Here is a 22,679-nt window from a genome sequence, read left to right on the forward strand (position 1 = left end):
AGCAGCAGGGATCCTGATTCTTTTCTTTTCTTTTTTCTTTCTTTTTTTATGATCCTGATTATTTCTTTTCTTTTTTTTTTTTTTGAGACAGAGCCTCAAGCTATTGCCCTGGATAGAGTGCAGTGGCATCACAGCTCACAGCAACCTCCAACTCCTGGGCTCAAGCGATTCTCTTGCCTCAGCCTCCCAAGTAGCTGGGACTACAGGTGCCTGCCACAATACCAATATTTTTTGGTTGTGGTTGTCATAGGTGTTTGGCAGGCCTGGGCTGGATTCGAACCTGTCAGCTCCAGTGTATGTGGCTGGCGCCTTAGCCGCTTGAGCTACAGGCGCTGAGCCAGATCCTGATTATTTCTAATGATCTGCATGACCACAGACATCTCCCTGAACATATCCAGATATCCTGGCACAGAGGGGATTTCTGCCACTGGTTCCCCTTCTCCTACCAACACACCCCAGGACTGTCTAGGAAGCATTAATGGCTGTCCACCCACCTGAAACTTGTGTACACATGTACACATTTAATATATATGCGTACATGTGTACAGCTGTTATTCCTCTGCACACAGAAATAACCACAGTACTCCACCTTCTTGCTCCCTTCTAGCATAGCTCAGTGTCCACCCCCCACCACAAGGGGGCTCCAGTGAGAACAGAAAGCCATCTGTTAGACCACAAGGTTCAATCACTCTCTCAGTGGCTGTGACAGTAGTACAGAGAAAGGTACTGAGGATCTACATAAGAGCTATCTGCCAAATTCTATGATCCTGGTTGGAATCCTGCACTTCAGCATGGCTAAGCCCCTCTGACTATACAGAAAGCATATGCTTAGGATGAACATTTATTTTAACATTATTCTGAACTAAAACAAATTGAAAAAGTGATTCTATTCCCTATCTTCCAATCCTATCACAACACACAGAAAGCATTTCCAAATTAAACATTAATGATTTCTATGTAAAATCTTGTTCTGAGATGGATACACCACCACTTATTTCTCTTATGCCAAGTCTAGATAATTGAGAGAAGATGCTAATTCTGGTGTTGTATGTTAAAAAGGAAAATACTGGGTGGCGCCTGTGGCTCAAGGAGTAGGGCGCCGGTCCCATATGCCGGAGGTGGCGGGTTCAAACCCAGCCCCGGCCAAAAACCAAAAAAAAAAAAAAAAAGGAAAATACTATTAACTGAAGAACAAAATTCTCTTAATATCATTTGTTTATCCTATTCTATCACACTTCCTATAATAGTTATCAGGTGTGTGACACCTTTCGGCTCAACAATCCCTCTGCCCAAACCCAACTAGACTCAATGAAGAAGGCTATGGAGTCAAATCTCTGTCTTGCTATGCTGGCCAGCCTCTTCGAAAGCCAAGGGGCAAACATAATTTCACATAGTAATAACAAAGGACAGATGCCATGCATATTTTCTGTATCTGTGTGAGAGGCTACCAAGCTCCTATTCAAGCTCCCTGAATCAGGTCGACGTCCTTGAATGTCACAGGGGCGCACATACACACTCTCTCTCTACCTTGCAATGTACCCATGTCTGATAGAAGACAACTGCCTCCAGCTATCTGTAATTACTTTTTATCTGTTCCAAAGATATTTATGGATATAAGCAAGATAAATATTCACTTTTTACCCCTGTGCAGTATTTTTTTTTGCAGGATGACAACATTACCAAACCATAGGTGGGGGCAGGCTTTAAGTTGTCTATAAGGCTACCTTCTTTTTTAAGTCCAGCTGCAGCAAGGTAGGTCATTTCGGAAGGAAATGCTGCGAGGATGTTCAAAACAAAGTGAATGACACTCATTTGGAAGAATTCCAATTACTCCTTAAGCTCTGGAAAGACCCCTCTGGGCTCAGAGCAGCCAGTCCATGAGGCTGGCCCCACTAACACGCCCAAACATCTGGTAACCTAGTGGTTTCCAAGTTAAGTGGGAGCCTTGCTAGAATGTTGCCCCTGGGATCTATGTTGTAGGACAGCCTTGTAACAAAGTCCTTTTGGTTCTATAATAACTAAATTCCTTGGATGGAATCCAAGATGGACCTGGCTTATACCAAATTAAACTCTGTAGCATACAGTGTTACAGCAAATTTTCAATATATATTATATTCACTACCAATTTTAGAAACCAAATAAGTAACAATTGTTAATAGGGTAAACTTTAGCTTTTGCCACAAACAACTTTGTAGTAGTAGTAAGCTTTTGATACAAACCTCTGATGTAAACAATTCTTCAGATATAAAGGCAATCTAGTGTTGTTAACTATAGACCCAAAAGGGAGGAGTTAGCCAGCCATTACCTATAAGGAGTAAGATTGTTGAGAGGGGGAGGATTATCACAGGTATTGTATGTTTCTAAGACAGGCACTGGGAGAGAATTTCTGTCAAAAAGCTTCTGGTCTTGAATGGTAGAGCTTCTGAAGGCTTTCCGGGTGTTGATTCCTTGTAGTGACACTGAGAGAAGATGGAAGGTGTTAGAAAATGGACGACAGGCTATTCAAGCAAATACTGAGTCACACTAGTCAGAGAGGCCTCAGCTGCTACATTTCTTGGCTGCGGCTATCTGCAGCCAGGTTTTTTTTCCTCCCCCTCTGGGGAAGCCCCACAAGGCTGTCAGCAGCCCAGCCATTTCATGACTGAACAAAATGAGGCAACACAAAGGTTTAGTATGTGGCCAGATCTTGCAGGCCTCTCCCTAGGAGGAATGACTCTTCCAAGTACTTTTATGGTAGCAAAATACGATTGAAGGAGGGGAAACTTGAGAATGAGGGAATTGGGGGAATGGGAGCAAGGAAGTGTATGAGGGTGTGGTACAGCTAAAAAGGTTTCTTTACAACACCCAGGCTGGTGTCAAAAGCAGAATTCCATAGGTCTCTGCAATTTCTCCCCTTTTCACTCAGGGGAAAAAAGTCTCAGAAACTGTTCAGTGGAGACTGCAAATGCTGAGCTCAGCTTTCTTACCCTCTTCTTCCTTGGGATCCAACTGAGTAACTTTAACTTGTAGTCGGTCGACCCTCTCTGCAAGGGAGCTTACCCGAAAAGCAAAGGTTCTTGCCTGAGTAAAGAGCTCTCCAAAAATGTCCTCTGCATATTTACCTGGAAATAACAAAGAAACCAAATCAATAGTGTATAGAAGTAACATAAATGGCCATAAAAACTGTCCACTAAACATCATATTCCCCGACCCAAAAACACACCCACCCACTCACATACTCTAAGATGGTCTGAATTATATGCAGGTACTTGCTCTTAGAGATAGAGACATCTTCACCATAGCTAGGGCAGTCTGCATATGTTCTGTGACTCAAAGAGCTTTCTTGGCAAACTCTAAACAGTCATGAACCTTGAAATAAGCTGAATAAACTAAAAGGTGTTTAGCTTCAGCAAGAGCAAGACCCCGTCTCTTTTTTTTGTGTGTGGAGACAGAGTCTCACTTTATGGCCCTTGGTAGAGTGCCGTGGCATCACACAGCTCACAGCAACCTCCAACTCCTGGGCTTAAGCGATTCTCTTGCCTCAGCCTCCCGAGTAGCTGGGACTACAGGCGCCTGCCACAACGCCCGGCTATTTTTTGGTTGCAGTTCAGCCGGGGCCGGGTTTGAACCCGCCACCCTTGGTATATGGGGCCAGCGCCTTACCGACTGAGCCACGGGCGCCGCCCAAGACCCCGTCTCTTAAAAAAAAAGCCAAGAGTTGAGGTGATCTCCTGTAGTTCCAGCTACTTAGGAGGCTGAGGCAAGAGGATCACCTGAGCCCAAGAGTTTGAGGTCTCTGTGAGCTATGATGCCACAGCACACTACCAAGTGCAACAGAATGAGACTCTGTCTAAAAAAAAAAGGCGTAATGCAAAAAATTAATCCTGGAAGAGCAGAAATAATGTCTACACATTTGCCTATATACTTTAGCCACTTGCTGTTTTGTAAAAGCATATCAAATTGTGCTGGAAAATAGATTGGGAGTTAAGTGGACCTTCTAGTATCTATAATTACCATGAAAAATAATTCTTTGATGAAGCCTCAAAAGTACACTGAACAACCATGATAATCTGTAGTATCTTTGGAGGGGCCTTGAACTTACTGGCAACCCACAGCAGAGACACTCAAACTTCTTCTGAGGGTAAAAAGGTTAATTTATGTTTTATAACCTATAACTTTCAAAATCTTTGTGCTAGGTTACAATCCTTTTAGGAAAATCTACATTTTAGTAAACAAATGAAAAGCTGAAACTTTCAAGCTTTCTCTAAAAAACAACATACCAGTGGTCTCTTTCCACAATGTCTTGTTTTTTAGAAAAAGAAAAGTTCTGTACTTTCAACCCTGGAATGCAAGAAGAATTTGCAGCCAAAGAAACATAACGGCAATTTGACACTACCTCCATATTGTCATTCCAAGCCACAAGGCACATTCTTACTAGGAATGAAAAGTGGTGCGTGTGAATAAATACACCATCTGAGTTTCCTACTACAAGGTGAAGGCAGGCGTAAGGGACAGTATCCAACTAAAAGATAATTTTTTAAAAGAATTATTTAAAGTAGGCTCTAATTCTTAGCTTCAAGACTACATTTATGCTTAGTCCGTATCTGAAGGGGAAAAAATTAGTCTGAAAGGCCAAAACTTTAGGGCAAACTGCTGCTTACCTTCCCAGTATAACCTGGAGAGTAAGAAGACCAATCAACTGTGACTTTGAATTGCTGGTAAATTTAAGTCAATAAGTAGTTTCTAACCAAGGAAGGAGCAAGTCCTTGCATACTGAATGGTCTTGTGATCTAAACAACTAAGGGAAGCTCCCAAGCTCAAAGGACTCAACTCAGCTAATGAGCTGCATTTCTGTTCTGCAGCTTGGGGATCCTATTTGATCCTTGTCCACAATATGACTAAGTGCCTCCAAAACCTTACAGTATCGTGTTCATCTAGGTGAAAGAAAATTGTGTTTGGAAGGCTAAAGCAGAGAAATATGCAACATTATGTGTGGAAAATAAACCAAGCTTAAAAGTGCCTGTTAACCATCTACTGCTCACGAGGAAAACAAAATTCCAAATCAACTTATCCTTGGATCACCAAAAAAATACTCAGGATTTCTTGTTCCTTAGTAAATGAGGCAGTGACAGTGGCAGTAATAGTAACAATGAGATGCATCTTTATTTATTTATTGAAAAAGAATCTCACCTTGTCACTCTGGGTAGAGTGTTATGGCATCATCATAACTCACAGCAACTTCAAACTCTTAGGCTCCAGCAATCCTTCAGCCTCAGCCTCCCCAGTGGTAACTGGGACTACAGACGCCTGCCACAACACCTGGCTAATTTTTCTATTTTTAGTAGAGATGGGGTCTTGCTCTTGCTCAGGTTAGCCTTGAACCCCTGAGCTCACACAATCCACCTGCCTCAACCTCCTAGAATGCTAGGATTATAAGCATGAGCCACCACACCCCACCAAGATCTCTATTTTAAAGAGGAAGCCAGATGGTGTGAAGACTTCCACAGGTCACAATGACTCAGGCCACAGGCAGATCTACAGCTACACAGCTGACCTCAAATTAGAAAACTGAGATTTAAGTCTCAGCTCTATTTATACCTGTGTACTCTGCAGCCAGTCACAATTTCTCAGCCTAGTTTCCTCATCCATAAAATGGGGGTAACTATATCTACCTCACCAAGTCACCATAAGGATTAAATGAGCTAAAAATATAAATTGTTACTATGAGATTCTTATATTACTCAACATTAGATGACTTTTAAGAGTGTGAATATCTAAATACTCGAAGTTTTAAATTTAGAGGAAAATTTTAAATATAATTACAGTTATTTGGTAGTCCCTATTCTTCAGGTGCTAAAAATTACTCCAACCTCTGAAAACGGAAGTATGATAGATACTTAAATAGGAGAAAGCACCTTGTTTAGAGCTAACTTTCACTCATTCAGATTACCAAGACAGAACCAATATCCCAATATTCATAAGGACAGTCACAAGAGATACCACATTTTGCAAATTATTCTACAATCAGTCTTCCTTAGCTGAACTCTTCAAATGAAATGTTATGTGGAAAAAGAACAGGTAAAACTGAAAATTTTTAAAGTGTAAAGCTGCTCTTGTTCAATCTGAGTGGGAGTCTTGGAGCTCCCCAAAGGCATGCCCACACCCACTGCAGTCAGTTAGAAACCCAATATCATAGCATGATTTCCTAATGACTCAGGTAGGGGTTCCATTTTCCTAGGTGGCCATAATACTGATAAAAAGTGCTGGCTAGCTGGTTGTATCTGTATTTCCTTAAGATATGGCAACCTAATATGCAAAATGCCAATCTCACTATGGTAAAGAATTCTGGATGTGCTGCCACAGAGCAATCCATGACTATAAAATTTTCAGTTTTTTATACTTTACCCATTCCCTAGTCAGACTTCCATTAGTAAGCTAAGCAGTTCTGCCTAGAGTACAACACACATGAGGCCAAAGTATGAGCCTAAAGCACATATAAGCCCTTCCCTGTGCCCCTCTATGCTAAAGGAAACCTTAATCATCTTTTAACACCTGGTACAAATGTAACCTCTTCAATAAAGCCTTCCTTGACCTTTTCTATCCCTATCTGTGCCCCTATTCCCTACAGAAAGGGTTCTTTGCACCCCCAGAGTCTCTGCACTAGCGGCTTGGAATAGTGGAAAACATACAGGAATGAATCATTCAACAAACATTTATTGAACTTCTACTGGGTGACAGGTCATAAAGCCCTGGCCAAAACAATATATGATTTCTGCCCTCAAAGAATTTTTAATTTAATAAAAGAGACATTAAGTAATTAGCAATATAACGTGACAAATAATAATACAGCCATGTAATGGGAGTTCAGGGGGCATTTAGCCCAATCTGGAGGAGGAGATCCCTGAGCTGGGCCCTGAGAGATCAGCTACAGGCAGCTGGGCAGTTAGGATGGACAAAAGACCTTTGCATAGAAATATGAAATAGCACTGTCTGTCTCAGGAGAAGACTAGTAGTTGATCTAGTTCTATCTTCCTTTCCTTTTTCCCTCTTCCGTTTTAAAAGAATCTTTTAAAAGACTGTAAAACAGGAGAAGACAGATTGCAGAAAATGAGGCTGGAAAAGAAGGCAGTCTCGTGCGGCGCCTGTAGCTCAAAGGAGTAGGGTGCCGGCCCCATATGCTGGAGGTGGCGGGTCAAACCTAGCCCTGGCCAAAAACTGCAAAAAAAAAAGAAGGCAGTCTTAAGAGCTAGGCCAAGGAACTTAGACAATTCCACAGTGAAGAATTTATCTCCCATAGGGGAGATAGTTATAATTTAAACTCTTACTATAAAAATACTTGTTAAACTACAAGATTTAATTTTCCTTTTTCTTTCTTTCTTTTTTGAGATAGTGTCATCCACCCTCGGTAGAGTGCTGTGGCATCACGGCTGACAGCAACCTCCAACTCTTGGGTTTAAGTGATTCTCTTGCCTCAGGCTCCCAAGTAGCTAGGACTACAGATGCCCACCACAATGGCTGGCTGTTTTTTTGTTGCAGTTGTCAATGTTGTTTAGCTGGCCCAGGCTGGGTTCAAACCTGTCAGCCTGGGTGTATGTGACTGGCACCCTACCCACTGAGTATGGGTGTCACACAATTTAATTTTTAAAACCTCCAATTTTATAATTATAAAGTAAAACATGAGATCTGTATTTTAGGCAGATCACTCTGGGAGAGGTACAGGGGATAGACTTAAGGGGGTAGGATCAAGCAAGGAGCCCAGGGGAAGCTTTGGCAAAATATGGTTCAGGGGTAAGTTTTTTGGTGGCAGTACCCGTAGCTCAGTGGGTAGGGCACTGACCACATACACCAAGTCTGGCGGTTCGAACCCAGCCCAGCCCACCTAAACAGCAATGACAACTGAAACAGAAAAACTGCTGGGTGTTGTAGCGGACGCCTGTAGTCCCAGCTACTTGGGAGGCTAAAGCAAGAGAATCACTTAAACCCAAGAGTTGGAGGTTGCTGTGAGCTGTGATGCCACAGCATTCTACTGAGGATGACATAGTGAGACTGTCTCAAAAAAAAAAAAAAGTTTTTTGGTGTTTTGTTTGTTTTATTTGAGACAGAGTTGTACTATGTTGCCCTCGGTAGAGTGCTCTCGTGTCTCAGCTCACAGCAACCTGAAACACTTGGGCTTAAGCGATCCTCTCGCCTCAGCCTCCCAAGTAGCTGGGACTACAGGCGCCCAGTCACAACACCTGGCTATTTTTTTGTTGCAGTTGTCAGTGCTGTTTAGCTGGCCCGGGCTGGGTTAGAAATGCCAGCCTGGGTGTATGTAGCCAGTACCCTACCCACTGAGCTACAGGGGCCACCTGTTTTGTTTTGTGTATAAGAGATAGTCTCATTCTGTTGCCCCAGGCTGGAATGCAGGGGCATCATCACAGCTCACTGGAGCCTCAAACTCTTGGGCTTAAGTTATCCTCCCACCTCAGCTGGGACTACAGGCTCACTAGCTATGGTGCCCAGAAATTTTGATGAAAATTAATGAACAGGGCTAGGTGCAGGAGCTCATGACTGTAATATTAGCACTCTGGGAGGCCAAGATTAGTGGATTGCTGGAGGTCAGGAGTTCAAGACCAGCCTGAGCAAGAGTGAGACACTGTCTCTAAAAAACAGCTGGGTGTTGTGGTGGGTGCCTACAGTCCCAGCTACTAGGGAGGCTGAGGTAAGAGGATTACTTGAGCCTGGGAGTTGGAGGTTGCTGTGAGTTATAATGCCACAGCAACAGAATGAGATTCTGTATTAAAAAAAAAGAAGAAGAAATTAATGAACATCTAATTGGCAGAGGCACTAATGACAGAGATAGAAAGTAAGGGACAGAGATAAGAAATTCTTATTAAGTCTGAGATTAAATACTGGCTGTTATCTTTTTTTTTCTTTTTTATTATTTTATTTTTTATTTCCTTGCTTATTTTTCATTTCTTTGCTTTTTTTTTTTAATTGCAGTTTTTGGCCGGGGCTGGGTTTGAACCTGCCACCTCCGGCATATGGGGCCAGTGCCCTACTCCTTTGAGCCACAGGCGTTGCCTTTTATTTATTTATTTTTTTTCAGACAGAGTCCCACCCTATGCCCCTGGGAAGAGTGCAGTGGCGTGGCAGCTCACTGCAACCTCAGACTCGGGCTGTGGGCTTTCTTTCTTTCTTTTTTTTTTTTTTGAGATATCATCTCAGTTTGAGGCCCTAGGTAGTGTGCAGTGGCATCATAGCTCACAACAGCCTCAAACTCTGGGCTGAAGCGATCCTCTTGCCTTAGCCTGCTGAGTTGCTGAAACTACAGGTGCACACCAGAATGCCTGGCTATTCTTAGAGATGGGGTCTCACTCTTGGTCAGGCTTTTCTCAAACTCCTGAGTTGAAACAATCTACCCATCTTGGCCTCTCGGAGACTAACGTCATAGCCTCACAGAGTGCTAAGATTACAAGTGTGAGCTTCCCAGAGTGCTAGGATTACAAGTGTGAGCCACCATACCCCAGCCTTTGGCTGAATCTTTTTTTTTTTAGCTGGGGCTGGGTTTGAACCCACCACCTCTGGCATATGGGGCCAACGCCCCACTCCTTTGAGCCACAGGCGCTGCCCTTGGCTGAATCTTTTTAGGCCAAGTTGCTTACTTTTTTGAGGCTTCATTTCTTCATCTGAAAAATGGGAATATCAACACTTACCCTTACAGGATTATTGAGAAGATAAAAAACAATAATCTAAGTCAAGCTTCTATCAAAACCTGGCATAAAGGAGGCAATCAACAAGTGGGAGTTTCTTTCTTACTTTCTCCTCAGTCTTCTCTCTTTTTTTTTGGTTTTTGGCCAGGGCTAGGTTTGAAGCTGCCACCTCCGGCATATGGGACCGGGGCCCCACTCCTTGAGCCACAGGCACCGCCCGTCCTCAGTCTTCTCTTAACAATTATTTATTTCTGTCTCCCTTGGTGAACTATGAGCTCCTGGTAGGCAGAGACCATTTCTTATTATTGCTGTATCCCCTCAGCATCTGGCACATAAAATATGTTTAATACATGCTTATTGGATGAATAAAGGGTCAGATGGCCCCACAATGTGAGGAAATCTTTCTTCCTTTCGTCCAAACCAATCCTGGCCCTCAGATTGGCTTCCTCAAGAGAGGGGTGGTCTAATCACAAATGGAACAGTGAGCAATGACATCTGTTAATACCATGTTGAAAAAACACCTGAGGGCGGTGCCTGTGGCTCAGTGAGTAGGGCGCCGGCCCCATATGCCGAGGGTGGCGGGTTCAAACCCAGCCCCGGCCAAACTGCAACAACAAAAAAAAATAGCTGGGCGTTGTGGCGAGCCTTGCTCGCGAGGCTGAGGCAAGAGAATCGTGTAAGTCCAAGAGTTAAGAGGTTGCTGTGAGCCGTGTGACGCCACGGCACTCTACCAAGGGCGGTACAGTGAGACTCTGTCTCTACAAAAAAAAAAAAAAAAAACACCTGAGAGAAAGCATAACTTTTGGTGAGTGAGAATAAGAAGCACCGTTAGCTAGATGGTCTTTGTCCCATGGAGAAGGAAACTGTGTGTGATTGACTTCTACCCATTTGGCCTTCTCAAGGAGACAGAAGCAGAAATAATGCTTTTAAGAAGCAGCCAGGCTCTCTGCAGCCTTCATGTGCTTCCTTGTCAGCTGCACTGCTATTGCGCTACTGTCAATGTTCCTTTGTATAAGACAGGCACTGGCAGGGTTTCATTTCTTTGCAATGCCCCATCCAGTTTTTCTTAAGCCCTGGATCAACTGAGAAGGTCCCTGAGCTAGGTGAAGGCTTAGGAATTTCACACTCTATACATCATCTGGTCACAGAGCTCTGTCTCCTCAGGCTCCTATTTTAAAGGCTGGGCCTATTACTATCTGGGGGAATGCAGGCTTTCTTGATATTCCACTGCCTTTACTAAAGGCAGTGATGTGAGAGGAGGGGCGAGTGCCTGAAAAAATTCACACCAAGATGCCTTTGCTAAGGAAGATCACTAAAATGGCATTTTGACGGAAGTTCTTATGGGAGCTGGAACGGCACTAGACAAATGCAGAGCCAATCCAAGCATCTGCCCTTCCCATACCTCAGTTTCAAGCAAACAAAGTCAGCTTGATTCAGAATGAAATCCAAACCACATGCATGTACCCTACCCAAGGCAGTCTCATTCATTCTTGCCAATTAAAAAAATATATATATAGTTGAGCTGGCTTTCCCTCAGCTCCAAAACAGACTGGGCTAACCCCCATCTTCCTCCTAGAGAAGAACGGCTTCAGCTACTATTTGTGTCACTGTGTGTTCATGCAGCTTGCAAAACTCCTAATACCCCACAGACTGCAGAAGTAATCTGTACCCTGAACTTGGACCTGGGGGCTTGCAGCACAATTAAGTGCGTACCAGGGTGGACAAGTCAGCCAGAAGCTCTGTAAATGAATGTTTACTTTACTTCTCTTTGGGAAGAAAAGGGGGAGGGGGCAAGTCAGGTAGATAAAGACTATTGGCACACTTGAGGCTTCAAGAAAGTCAAGCTACATGGAACAGCTCATGTAATTACAGGCACATTCCCCGACCCAAGATACTGCTCTGTGAACCTCCCACTTTACACAGAGAGAATTCTGCTCTGTCATTCCATCTGCAGTTTTTGCTGCAGCCCTTCCTGCCACCCTTCCCACAGATTTCTTCTGAAGAAGAGGGGGAGGAGGAGGGAATCTAGAAGGGGGTGTAGATAAAGAAGGTTGAGGGGAAGAATCTATACCAAAAAGGAGCCTCTCTTTGGGGAGGGGTACATTTTTGCATTACCTAGGGAAGGCAGATGGGGGAGAAACAGGAACATGGTAGGAGAAGGAAACTATATAAAAAGCACCAACGACCCCTGAGGGCAAAGCACAGGCTCTTAGAGGCACTCACTCAAGCTGCCCAGCTGTCGGATGACATTTGCCAGGGAGATGTTGGTCATGCATTCCAGCTCGCTGCTTCTAACGCTAGGCAATGTCTGACGGCACAGGTGCCTTGGCTCGATGCTCCTCGTTACTAACGGCATGGTGGACCTGCTTCAGGCAATGTTTTGAATGATGAAAAACAACCTAAAAAAGAAATAACAGGAAAGTATTACTAAATCACAAATTCCAGGCATACTAGGGCTGTGTGACGGTTTTGTTTTTTTTTTTTTGGTCTTGCTCTGATCTAGAACAGTTTTTTTTTAATCTTTACTCTTCCTATCATTTTTTTTTTCATTTTTAAGTCCTCTCCCACCCTTTTTTAAGGTTTGTAATATATTAGAAGACTTTCTATGTACATTTAGAAATTCTGAATTGGTGACTGTTGGCTGAGGTACATAGGCAGCAAAAAACCCTTAAAGTGACAACTACTGCTCCAACCAACAAGAGTCCCCAGAGACAAAAAGGCATGGTTAAAAAACAGCCTACTCAGCAGGCACTGGATGGTATAGATCCTATCCTTGGGGTATCCAAAACCAGGACAGGTCATCATCTAGGCCACCAATCACAAGGAAGAAAAAAGAGGTTTGGGCTTGGCGCTCGTAGCTCAAGCAGCTAGGGAGCCAGCCAGGTATACTGGAACTGGTGAGTTTGAATCCAGCCCAGGCCCGCCAAAAAATGACAACTATAACCAAAAAATAGCTGGGCATTGTGGCGGGCACCTGTTGTCCCAGCTACTTGGGAGGCTGAGGCAAGAGGATCGCTTAAGCCCAAGAGTTTGAAGTTGCTGTGAGCTGTGATACCACTGCACTCTACCCAGGGTGACAGCTTGAGACTCAGTCTCAAAAAAAAAGAGGTTCAGTCATCTAATTATCTCCACAATGAAATCAAGCTGCCAACAGTGACTCCATTGATATACACCAGGACATAATTTTGCCAGTTCTTCCTTGGTGGATGATTGTTAATGTATAACTAAATACTAATTAATACCAGTATCTACTAAGATCAGTCTGTAAACTGACAGAATGAAAAAAAAAATAAAGAAAAATTTTACATGTTCAGTTTGTCAAATATGCTGAGTAAACTGTGCTCTAAGATTCCCCATCCTTTCTCTTTTACCCCACAGCTCCCTTTCTCTCTCCCATCTGGTTCAACACACCTGAGCCAAAGGCTCTAGAGACAGCAGGAAGTGTCTGGAGCAGATCTGGAAACCTTCCAGATACTGTTTCTTATCCAGTTCTTACATTCTTATCCAGTCTGACTGAGCCCCTTCCCCCAGGAAATCCCCCGGTACTTCAGGTTCATGCTGAACTATTGTTTTAGATTTAGATTACCAAATTTCTAGCTTTCTCTTTGACAGGAAGAAATTTTAATCTCCATAAAATGGATAGGACTACAGCAAAGGCACACTGGAATGGTCTTGTTTCCATATCTTGTGAAATTAAAAACATCTAAAGTGGCCCAATGGTTTTCATGCTAGGGAAAATGGTAAAGTTGCTTCACATGAAAAGGTAAAACACAAAGATAACACATCCAAGTCCCCAATATTATCAACTTCTCTTTTAAAAAAAGCAAAATAGAAGTTACTTACATCAAATCTTAAAACACCAGCTCATCACCAAAAGTTGCTTGTGAATATAAAAATGCTTAAATCAAACTAAACATCATAGATCTTAAAAGCAAACCAACATATTGTCTGACCAAAAGAATAAAAAAAGACCTTAGGCTTAAAGGTGGAGTAGAACCTTTGGAACAGACTGCTCCTGGTTATGGACATTCTGATCCGCTACAAGTAAAAATAAACAGGAAGCCAGCAGCTTGGGGAACAAGATTTCCTGTCACCAACAGCAACAGCCCAAGAATCAGCTGTTTGCTTATAACTCTGAACCTCCCCTTAATAGTCACTGTGTGGCAGCTGTGCCTATCTTTGGGGTGCAGAGGTGTTTCCTGAATACTTATCTACTGTCTAAGGAAATGATTTCCATTCCATTCCTCTGCTAAGTTCTCCTTTAACTCAACAGGTTTTCTAATCCAAACTAGTCTGGACTTTCCAGTTTGCTTTTATTTATTTATTTTTTTTGTAGAGACAGAGTCTCACTGTACCGCCCTTGGGTAGAGTGCCGTGGTGGCATCACGTGGCTCACAGCAACCTCCAACTCCTGGGCTTAAGCGATTCTCTTGCCTCAGCCTCCCGAGCAGCTGGGACCACAGGCGCCCGCCATAACGCCCAGCTATTTTTTTGTTGCAGTTTGGCCGGGGCCGGGTTTGAACCCGCCACCCTTGGCATATGGGGCCGGTGCCCTACTCACTGAGCCACAGGCGCCACCTCCAGTTTGCTTTTAATTAATGTAAGGGGTATTAGATACTAAGATGGAATCTTTTTTTTTTTTTTACTAAGATGCAATCTTTAGTAACACAGTAAAAAGAGTTTTAGAATAGGAAGGAGGCAGGAAATTAAAAATAAAAGAACATGGCAGGACTCTGTACACCATCCTCTAGATGCCCTTAGAGTCTCAAATCTCAGACTTTTTGGAATAACAGATATCTGGGATACAGGTAGGAATACCTGAAAACAGCTACTGTGGCTCCCTCCATTAGTAATCATTTGAGTACTTCTAACTTTTCAGAGGATCTAAAAAGAGTCAGACCACCTTGAAATTCTGTGTTGACTATAACCATCTATAGGGCATTCCAAACTTTCCCTCTAGACATCTAATGGAAATTAGATTACAGATGGCAAGGTAAATGTCAGAAGGGGGTGGGGGAGTAAATACTAACACCTTGGTACTTTAGCATTTATGCCTTTCCAAGTGCTCTGGGTAAGCAGACACAAATGGAATTAATTCTATGTCATTCTGGTGAGGTTTACCTGGAACCAAGTTTTCAAAAGCAAGATGGACTCCTTTTGCTAAAAAAGCCAGCTCCCATAACAGCTGGAGAGTTTTCAAGAAATATTAATATGTTGGCTGGGGACAGTGGCTCATACCTGTAATCCTAGCACTCTGTGAGGCCAAGGCAGGTGGACTGCTTGAGCTCAGGAGTTCAAAGACCAGCCTGAGCAAAAGAGTGAGACCCTGTATTTAAAAAAAATAGCCGGGTGTTATGGCAGGCACCTGTAGTCCCAGCTACTAGGGAGGCTGAAGCAGGAGAATCGCTTGAGCCCATGAGTTTGAGGTTGCTGTATTATCTATGATGCCAGTACACTCTACCAAGGGTGACAAAGTAAAACAATGTCTAAAAAATTAAAAAATAAAAAAAAATGAAAGAGAGAGAGGGAAAGAAGAAAATAAAGAAAATAATATGCCAACATCTATTAAGGCAAAACAATTATAAAAGTGTATCTACTGTTTTAAAGCCATTTAATTGTTTCAAAACCACCCAAAAGAGACAAGATCCCCTGTTATATGGACTTGTCATAACAGCTCATCCTTCTTTTAGACAATCAAGGGTCGGTTGTCTTCTGCATAAGCAGTATAATTATCCATGATCTGAGCCACAATAGTAACTTGACCAAGAAAAAAGAAAATCCTACATTCCAATGAAGATAAACTTAGAAATGGTTAAAAAAAAAAAAAAAAAAAAGACTTCCAAGCTCTTCATCCTCTCAATTTTAACGTCAAAGTGTAGAAAATGCATGTACGTCTCAACTTGGGTTTGAACCCTGACTCTGACACCTTACTAACCATGTGGTCTTGGGTGGTTTTCCTAGAGACAATAAATAATATATATTAAACATCCACTACCAGGCTTATAAAAGGGGGGTGGGGTAGTTATTTGTAGTTCCACTAACCCTAGGCAAATCTTCCTGTAGAATCAGTTCTATTCATTGATAAATATTCAAAAACACTTTTAACCATGGACATATTATGTAGTAGAATGCAATAGTAACATAAAAAATTTAAAGATGAATCTCCAGACTTCAATAAACTTTGGTGAGTTTTTCCTGGAGGTTGCTCTCAGCTATGCTCCTAGACCTCCGGAAGAACATATACTATCTCTCTTCTCCAGTCTTTCATAACTGGGGTCCCCATGTGAACCACAGAATAAAGAAAATAATTACAGTCTGTTTTCTCAATTATCCTGAATACTGTTCACAACCAGCACCATGTTAGATGCACTGGGAAAAGCTATTACATTACATGCAATGGATGCCTAATGGCATTAGGGTTTAATTCTTTCATGGAACTCTCATTGAGAAGGGCTTCTCTATCATCAGTAGTACTTTACTGTAAAATTTGTGGAGCACTGAGTATTGAGGAACCACTAAATTCAGGAAGTACAAGGGGTCATATTTGCATTTTAGACAAATCAATCTAACATAAGTACATAAGTTATATATACGAAGGAGAAGGCTGGAGGTAAGACCAATTGGGAAACTCTTCATAGCTGAGGAGGAGAAAGTAGGAATGGAGAGGCCCACCATACCACAGCTAACAAATATGAACCAAGAATCCACAGACAGGTTGTAAGAGTAAGTCTAGCCCTCAGCCCCACCTGCTGCTCTCTCCTTATAGTTTTGTACAATTATACTCACAAAGTGATAAAATGTATGTTTCTTCATTAAGTGTCATGAAAAAAGCTAAATGCTAGTACCAGTGACAGAAATGAAAGTGAAAAAAATCAATAAAATAGTGGTTCTGACAGGCCTGGCATGGTGGCTCACACTTGTAATCCTAGCACTCTAGGAGGCCAAGCCAGGTGGATTGCTTGAGCTCAGGAGTTTGAGACCAGCCTAAGCAAGAACAAGACCCCATCTCAAAAAATCAGCTGGGCATTGTGGTGGGCGCCTGTAGTCCTAGCTACATGGGAGGATGAGGTAAGAGGATCACTTGAGCCCAAGAGTTTGAGGTTATAGCACTCTGTGAGGCTGAGGCATGGTGGATAGCTTGAACTCACGGGTTCGAGACCAGTCTGAGCAAAAAGTGAGACCCCATCTCTACTAAAAATGGAAAAAACTGAAGCAAGAGGATCACTTGAGCCCAAGAGTTGGAAGTTGCTGTGAGCTATGACATCACAACACTCTACCCAGGGCAACAGCTTGAGACTCAGTAAAGAAATAAAAAGAGTTTGAGGTTGCTCTGAGCCATGATACCATGGCGTTCTATCAAGGGTGACAATGTGAGACTCTGTCTAAAAAAAAAAAAAAAAGTGGTTCTGAGGTAGAGAAAAGAAATTCTAGGAGGCTGAGGCGGGAGGGGAAGGATTGCTTAAGGCCAGGAGTTCAAAACCAGCCTGAACAACCTAATGAGACTCCATCTCTCAGAAAGTACAAAAATTAGCCAGATGTCGTGGTGACTGCATGTAGTCCTAGCCATTCTGGAGGCTGAGCCAGAAGGATTGCTTAAGCCAGCGGTTCTCAAACTGTGGGTCACCACTCATAGGAACTGTATTAAAGGTCCACAGCATTAGGAAGGTTGAGAACCACTGGCTTAAACCCAGGAGTATGAAGTTATAGTGAGCTATGAATATGCCACTGCACCCTAGCCCAGGCAATAGAATAAGCCCCTAACTTGAGAAAAAAAAAATTCTGAACACATGAAAAAGTAGAGTGTCCTGTCTTTATGGAATCAGTGAAGGTCTTTTTCAGTCATCTTTTACTTGATCAGGGAAATTATATGCTCTATCGGTATTTGCTAATTTGGGGATTTGAGAAGTTCTTACCTTGGAGGATGTTACATAGGAGAAGAATTAAATTAGAATCGCTGAGAAGATAAAAGTTACAGGGAAATAGATTTCAATTTATCTAGTACCTTTTTTTTTTTCAGTTTTTGGCCAGAGATGGGTTTGAACCTGCCACCTCCAGCATATGGGGCCGGCGCCCTATCCCTTTAAGCCACAGGTGCCACCTTATCTAGTACCTTTTAATTGGAACTGTCCTATAATAGTGCATTCCCTTTAGATAAGGTTATGAGTTCTCCCAGCCCCCATCCTCTGGATGACCAGCTGATAATCAGACATGTTGGGAGAGAAATCCTAAAGTGTAAGGTGTTTGAAGGTCAGATTGGATGACCTCTACAATGTGTTCTACATCAAAGATGCTATAATTTTCACTCTGGGATTCAGTCTCCTCTTCTACAAAATAAAGGAACTTAAGCTAAGTGATCTTTAAGGAGCTTCCCAGCTCTAAAATTTCCGGATTTGTTTCTACCCAAGCTGCCATAACCTCCTCACTCAGCTAACATTTACTTGCATTCTGAATACAAGATTAGAAGCAAGTTGAGAGTCTACAGACAAGAGTGGATAATGGCCATGAATCAAGTAAGTCCCTTCTCTAGTTCTACATTCATCTAGTTACCAGGACACAGTTGGAATCCAGAATGACCCAAAAGAAGTTTCAGACACAGCCAAAGGGTCAAATATTTCCACTCTCTGGGAAGCTCCCAGATTGATCTGGAAGTTGGCTACCCAAAGAAGTCAAAGGAAAAATTGGAATTTGGACCCATTCCAGACATCTAGGTCAGACCCAGAAGCAATCCCCAGCTTCACTCCTAGCGAGTTTCAGCCTAAGGGATGTGAGAATGAATCTGACAACAAATAAAAAGACTTTAAGCATCCCTTCCTACCTGAGCCTGGCAGTGTATTGGAACTGTCAGTGCCATGATGGAACTCATTCTTTGAAATGGAAACTGGATAGTACTCTTTGAGTTCTCCTCAAACAGTGAGATTCTTTAAGTTTGTATAGTTGAAGTTATGGAATATTTACATATCATATCTGGCCAGTCTAAAGTCAAAAGGAGACTGTGACATCCACCCTACTGTCTGAACTCCCACAACTGCTCCCAACAGCCTGGGGTGGGGTGGGGTGGGCGTTGGAGGATGATAACAAGGGAGGGCTACATATGAGAAGGAGGAAGGAGAAGGCACTCATCTGTTCCTCACACTCTGAATTCCTATTATTACCAGAAGTCAGATGACTGGTCATTCTGGTGATGATGTTTATTACTAGCTGTTTATGATAAATAAACAAACAATGCTGCATTTAGAGCCAAGGTCACTGATAACACCTGCAGATTTCTTTTTTTCTTTTGGCAGTTTCTGGCCAGAGCTGGGTTTGAACCCTCCACCTCCGGCATGTGGGGCCAGCACCCTACTCCTTGAGCCATAGGCGCCGCCCACACCTGCAGATTTCTATGGTCACATCCAAAAAGCAAGTTTATCTGAGCAATAACCACCACAACAGAAATGCTTCTCAAGGCAGTTCCTCTTTGCAACATCCCCCCAAAATGCTGATCAGCAGTAGCAGGGGATGTAACATGTGGGATGTTGCGTGTGTGCCAATTAGGACTTCTGCTTTCACTTCAGCATTACCCACTGTTCTATAGTTAACAGCACATGGGATGGGGGCATATGAGAGAGGTTTACTTCATAGTTTCTTCTTTCAAGAATGAAACTTCTTTTATGTTAAATAATACACATTCAACAGGGTTCAAGAATTTCACCTGAAAAGTTGAATAATCATTTGATTCAAAATGACAGACAATACATGGTCTTTACTGTAAGCTAAGTCTGTATACTAAAATGTTTAAAGTATGAATTTACTGTGGCATATAGCAGTCCTCACTACAATGTAGAAACTATAAGAAGGAATGTTTCATTATAGGCTTAAGCACCCACCCACTTCCTGTTGAAATACAGGGTGGGGCTGAACTGACAAATATAACCAGACCCTCTCCAACGCAAAGAATTACTGACAAATATGTTTAGGGAATAAAACAATGTCCAAATGAGCAAGGCCTATAGAAGTGGAATTCTCAGGTAGACACAGTTATTTGAGAACCAAGAAAAAACACAGTTTATTTGTGATTTAAAACCAGGAGAAATTTCCAATTTCATAAAGGAATAATACCAGCGCTGGGCCTACCTTCAATCAATGTAAGGATTCTTCTTGTCTTGATTTGACTTTAGGACAGTATCAAAGGACTTCTGATCTCCAATATCTTACTTCTTGTGTATACTGTACATCTATCAAGAACCATTCACATCTGGTAATTCCATAACTTTCTACTATCTTTTGGGGGCAATACCACCTTTTGTTTTAACTTATATTACTCTTCAGGTTCTAATCATAGCTTTGTCTTAAAACTAAAAATGGGGAGATCATTTTTACCTTTAAAATTAGTTTCTTCTAGTATCAACTTTTCCACAGAAAACTGCCTTCTAACTGGCAAAAATTATGCTCTCTTTTTAGTAAAATCCATCTGCTTGCCCAAAAGAAAATATATTTAAACTATAAGCTGGAAACCTGGATTCTACTTCTTAGTCTAATGATGACTGGTAATTGGGGATAAAATTTCAATTCATCCCTCTAGTCCAGCTGTGAACTACACTAAAAAATCCTTGAGAGATGCTACATGAAACTGAGATTTTGTTTACAAAGTATTCTGAGGTCTGAAGAAAAAATTTATCTGCATTAAGTATTTCTTGTATCTTTATCTTGGCCCAATTCCCTACTACAGATCCACTTATATTACACAGGATCTACAATGTTGTCATTGATGATTTTCAGTTACAAAGTTCATTTTATTTTCTCAATCGAATGCCAATTTCTAGCAAAACCCATATCATCAAAATGACATGGTTTGAAATACTTCAAACTGCCCAACTAAATGGGCTTACTTTTACTTTGATTGGATAAATATAGATTATGAATAATTTTACTCATAAATGGAGACGTCTTTTTTTTTGTGGTTTTTGGCCAGGGCTGGGTTTGAACCCGCCACCTCCGGCATATGGGACCGGCACCCTACTCCTTGAGCCACAGGCGCCGCCCATAAATGGAGACGTCTTAACCCCTAACATTTGTGGGTACAGATTTCTTTCAGCCATAGTCATCAATTGAACAAAAACAACTAAGCTGCTCTGAAAAAACAAATAACCACATACAAAGTATCAAACCTCAACAATTAGTTCACAAGATTACTAGAAATGTCACTAACTCACACAAGTCCCAATAACGCCCTATTCATATTTAAATGCTTCTGTTTTTATTTACAGTCAATAATAAAAGAGAATGATGTCTAGTTGACGATGCCCAAAAATCTGAGACAAGAGGATAGATACAAAATGAGTTCCTCTCCAAGTACCTGGGAGAAAGCCAAACCTGGGCATGTGTTCTAGACTACCAGACAAATGTAGAGCCAAAAGTCCAATGCCATGTGAGAACATACAGTTGGTTTGTATGGAAGGGTTAATTTCATTTTACTACCCTACTCAGGAATGGAGAGGATAGTACGATGCTGTAATCTTTGTTTCTTGGTTCTTATAAGTAGCAATGAATACTATGGTCAGGTTAAACTTCCTTTGAACAAGGCAGTGGAGTACCCGCTGGTGGATTAGATACAGTGGCGGGTTTGAAAATGGGGGGAAAGGAGGAGCTAAGGAGAGGTAAACTGCACATCAGGCACTGAGTAAATCTTATTTCATCTGGCCAGCTGTCTAACCATTCATTTTAATCTCTGTGATGCCTCACTTCTTATTTCAAACTTCTCTCTGCAGTAACTGCTCCCTGTCTGGGATGGAAAGGCCAAAAAAGAAACTGACTTTACACAAAGTCAACTGAGACTGAGAAAGGCCAGAGAAAAGAAGGTTGCAGAGCAACAACAAAAAAGAAAATTCAGCAAAATGTTTTGCTGACAGCTCAGGGCAATATACAAACACACAATGTGGTCAGGAAGCAGGCAGAAGCTGGAGTCCTGTGATGTGACTGTTAATACACCAACGACAGACCTAAGGGAGAGACCTAGCAATCACAACTACATCTGAGCAACAGGGAGTGGAATTATGGAGCAAACTGCCATGCAATTCCATATCAACTATTCTATTCTGGCAGCTGTAACAAGAATTCATTCCTGAAAAAGTGTTATACACACATCTGTCACTACAGCCAAGCCGCCAGCAACTAAGAGTCAGAGCAAAGGGCAGCTGTACATCTACTTCCTCTTACAAGGTCTAGTCACCACTAGAAACATGGGATTTATAAGGAAAAGTCCTTGAGTGGAAGAAAAAATAAGTACTTATTCTTTGTCTTCTACCCTCAGTTTACTAGGCAGTTACCAAAGCCTTCAAAATCTAATAAGCAGTGGGAAAGAGCAGCAAAGAATATGAATTTTAAGAGACAAAGATGTGGGTTTCACTCTACCTCTGACACATTTTAGTTTTGAGACCTTGACAAGCAGTCTAATTTCTCAGTCTGTTTCCTAGCCTGTTAAATTAATATAATGATTCCTAGTTCATAATGTTATTATGAAAAAAAAAAGAAATAATGCAACAGTGCCTGGTACAGAAGAGATAATTAAAATAACAGCAATAGTAACCGTAGTAATAGTAGTGGTAGTAGTAGAAGAATAGCTAACATCTATCTAGCACTTGAGTTATTCTAAATGTTTTATGCGTAATTTTCTTTATACAATACTGTCTTAATAAGCTTCAGGTTTTATTAATAGTTAACTGTTAATTATAATACCCTTATCAATCAATGAATATTTATCAAGTAGATAATAGAAGACAAAAAGAATAAATTCTCTCCCTTGACTCTAAGAGCTTATAATTTACTTTAGGAGAGAGCTAAAACCACAGCTAAGTAACCATATAGCAAATAAATAGAAGTTCTATTATCAAATGAATGATGTTATTGATGATGACAACAGAAAGGATGAAAAGATCACTGAGAACCGAAGAGAATGAACAGACTTCTAAAACAAAGATCTGAACCAGGTAGACTCTGGATATAAAGAATAAAGAGGGGGGAGTGGTAGCT

General features: G+C 41.8%; 1 protein-coding gene across 5 annotated transcripts in view; it reads right to left on the bottom strand.

The window, feature by feature from the left end:
* WASF2 (WASP family member 2) overlaps positions 1-22,679 on the bottom strand; it is a 112,977-nt gene that overhangs the window by 12,110 nt on the left and 78,188 nt on the right. For 4 of the 5 annotated variants that reach the window (XM_053575874.1, XM_053575869.1, XM_053575872.1 and 1 more), the window contains exons 2-4: positions 11,895-12,070; positions 2,967-3,101; positions 2,306-2,459 (exon numbers count right to left, since the gene is read on the bottom strand). In XM_053575874.1, the coding sequence (XP_053431849.1) occupies positions 2,306-2,459; positions 2,967-3,101; positions 11,895-12,027 (422 nt within the window). In that variant the 5' untranslated portion in view covers positions 12,028-12,070. Of the gene's footprint in view, positions 1-2,305; positions 2,460-2,966; positions 3,102-11,894; positions 12,071-13,514; positions 13,659-22,679 lie in introns of those variants that run through there. The other variant, XM_053575873.1, reaches the window with a different exon arrangement.

This window comes from Nycticebus coucang, chromosome 22 (genome assembly GCF_027406575.1).
Source record: "Nycticebus coucang isolate mNycCou1 chromosome 22, mNycCou1.pri, whole genome shotgun sequence".
NCBI classification, from domain to species: Eukaryota; Metazoa; Chordata; class Mammalia; order Primates; family Lorisidae; genus Nycticebus; species Nycticebus coucang.